This window comes from Branchiostoma floridae, chromosome 5 (assembly GCF_000003815.2).
Source record: "Branchiostoma floridae strain S238N-H82 chromosome 5, Bfl_VNyyK, whole genome shotgun sequence".
NCBI lineage: Eukaryota > Metazoa > Chordata > Leptocardii > Amphioxiformes > Branchiostomatidae > Branchiostoma > Branchiostoma floridae.
The window spans coordinates 11284752-11286036 of NC_049983.1; the positions used below are offsets into that span (position 1 = coordinate 11284752).

Here is a 1285-nt window from a genome sequence, read left to right on the forward strand (position 1 = left end):
CATATCTACTTGATCACTCACATTCTTTTGGTTGTGGATCGACTCTAGCGAAGCGAGGGACAAACTCCACGTTGACATAACTCGACCGCTTTTTACTACATATAGTGCTGCTCTTGAATCCATTCCTGTGCGTATCATCTTCCTCATCCGTGAGGCTGTTACCCTGAACGAGAGGGATGAGGGGATTTTTCAAATGCGCTAGACTCTTTCCCATTTGCCACAGCAAGATCTGCTTGGAGATTAACAACAGACAGCGTGTTTGACAGAAAGCGTATGCAGAGAATATCGACTGATTCTACGTCAAAAGTACTCTCTTAAAGATTAAGTGCTAGGTCATACAAGTAGCAGCTTTGATTTAGCACCGACTTTATGTTACATTGTCAGCTCCCACATGTTCTTTATATCACGTGATATTGTGGCTCACATATACAGTCAGGATTTCAGTTCTACTAATTGACAGCTTACAATTCTTATTGAATGTAGAAGAAACACATCGCAACATTGTTACTCCTAAAATATTGTGTAGAAATGCAACATTCCATCACTTGGCTTTCCTTTGTTTTACAAAGGAAATCATTGATCATCACCCTCATCCAACCTCACAAACTACTCTGTATTTCACAAGATTTCTTCCTTCAAAACGTACGAATACAAACATGTTTACTTTGAACACAGGAAAATATGTGCAGAAGAAAAGATGAGACACATGTTCGCAGTACATATTGTAGCCAGAACTTTGCCTCTATCGCCTCAGGCCATGGTTGTTTTTGTCTTTTCCTCATTGGTAAGCGTGACGTCCGGCCCTGTGATAACAAGAGGGGAAAGATGTGTCAACATGGTACTGATGTTGACCTTTCAGTAAGGTGCTATTCTATATGTAACCGCAAGGCAGCGAGTTGGGCAGATTGAAGATATGAGCATTTCCTTCGTAAAGATGTGATCCCAGCTCTAGTAAAATTTCAACAATCTCGGGCAAACTCTTGATAAAGAAAGAGCAGATTTTTTTAGACTTGTCTGAGATACAGCAACAGGCACAGTTCAGCGAACTCTTTCATATGGCCAGGACCTATATCATTTGGTGACTTTTAAGGTCCAGACATTCTATACGATTGTGGAATGATTTGTCTGCAACCTCAATCCGTGAAAAATGAATACCTTTTCAGTATAACAAATGAATTGTCTGTTATTTTTCCACCGTTTGATATTTGTGCAATGTAATCTTCTATGTGAAAATGCTTTCATTGGTTGCCTCTGCAATAGGTTGTTGACTCTCATGGACCAGAAA

At 39.9% G+C, this 1285-nt stretch overlaps 1 protein-coding gene across 2 annotated transcripts in view; it reads right to left on the reverse strand.

Moving 5' to 3' along the window:
• Window positions 1–203: 203 nt before the first annotated feature.
• LOC118416449 (tissue factor pathway inhibitor-like) overlaps window positions 204–1285 on the reverse strand; it is a 10778-nt gene continuing 9696 nt past the window's right edge. For both annotated transcript variants that reach the window (XM_035821551.1, XM_035821552.1), the window contains exon 9: window positions 204–803. In XM_035821551.1, coding sequence (XP_035677444.1) covers window positions 751–803 — 53 coding nt within the window. In that variant the 3' untranslated portion in view covers window positions 204–750. The remainder of the gene's footprint in view (window positions 804–1285) is intronic.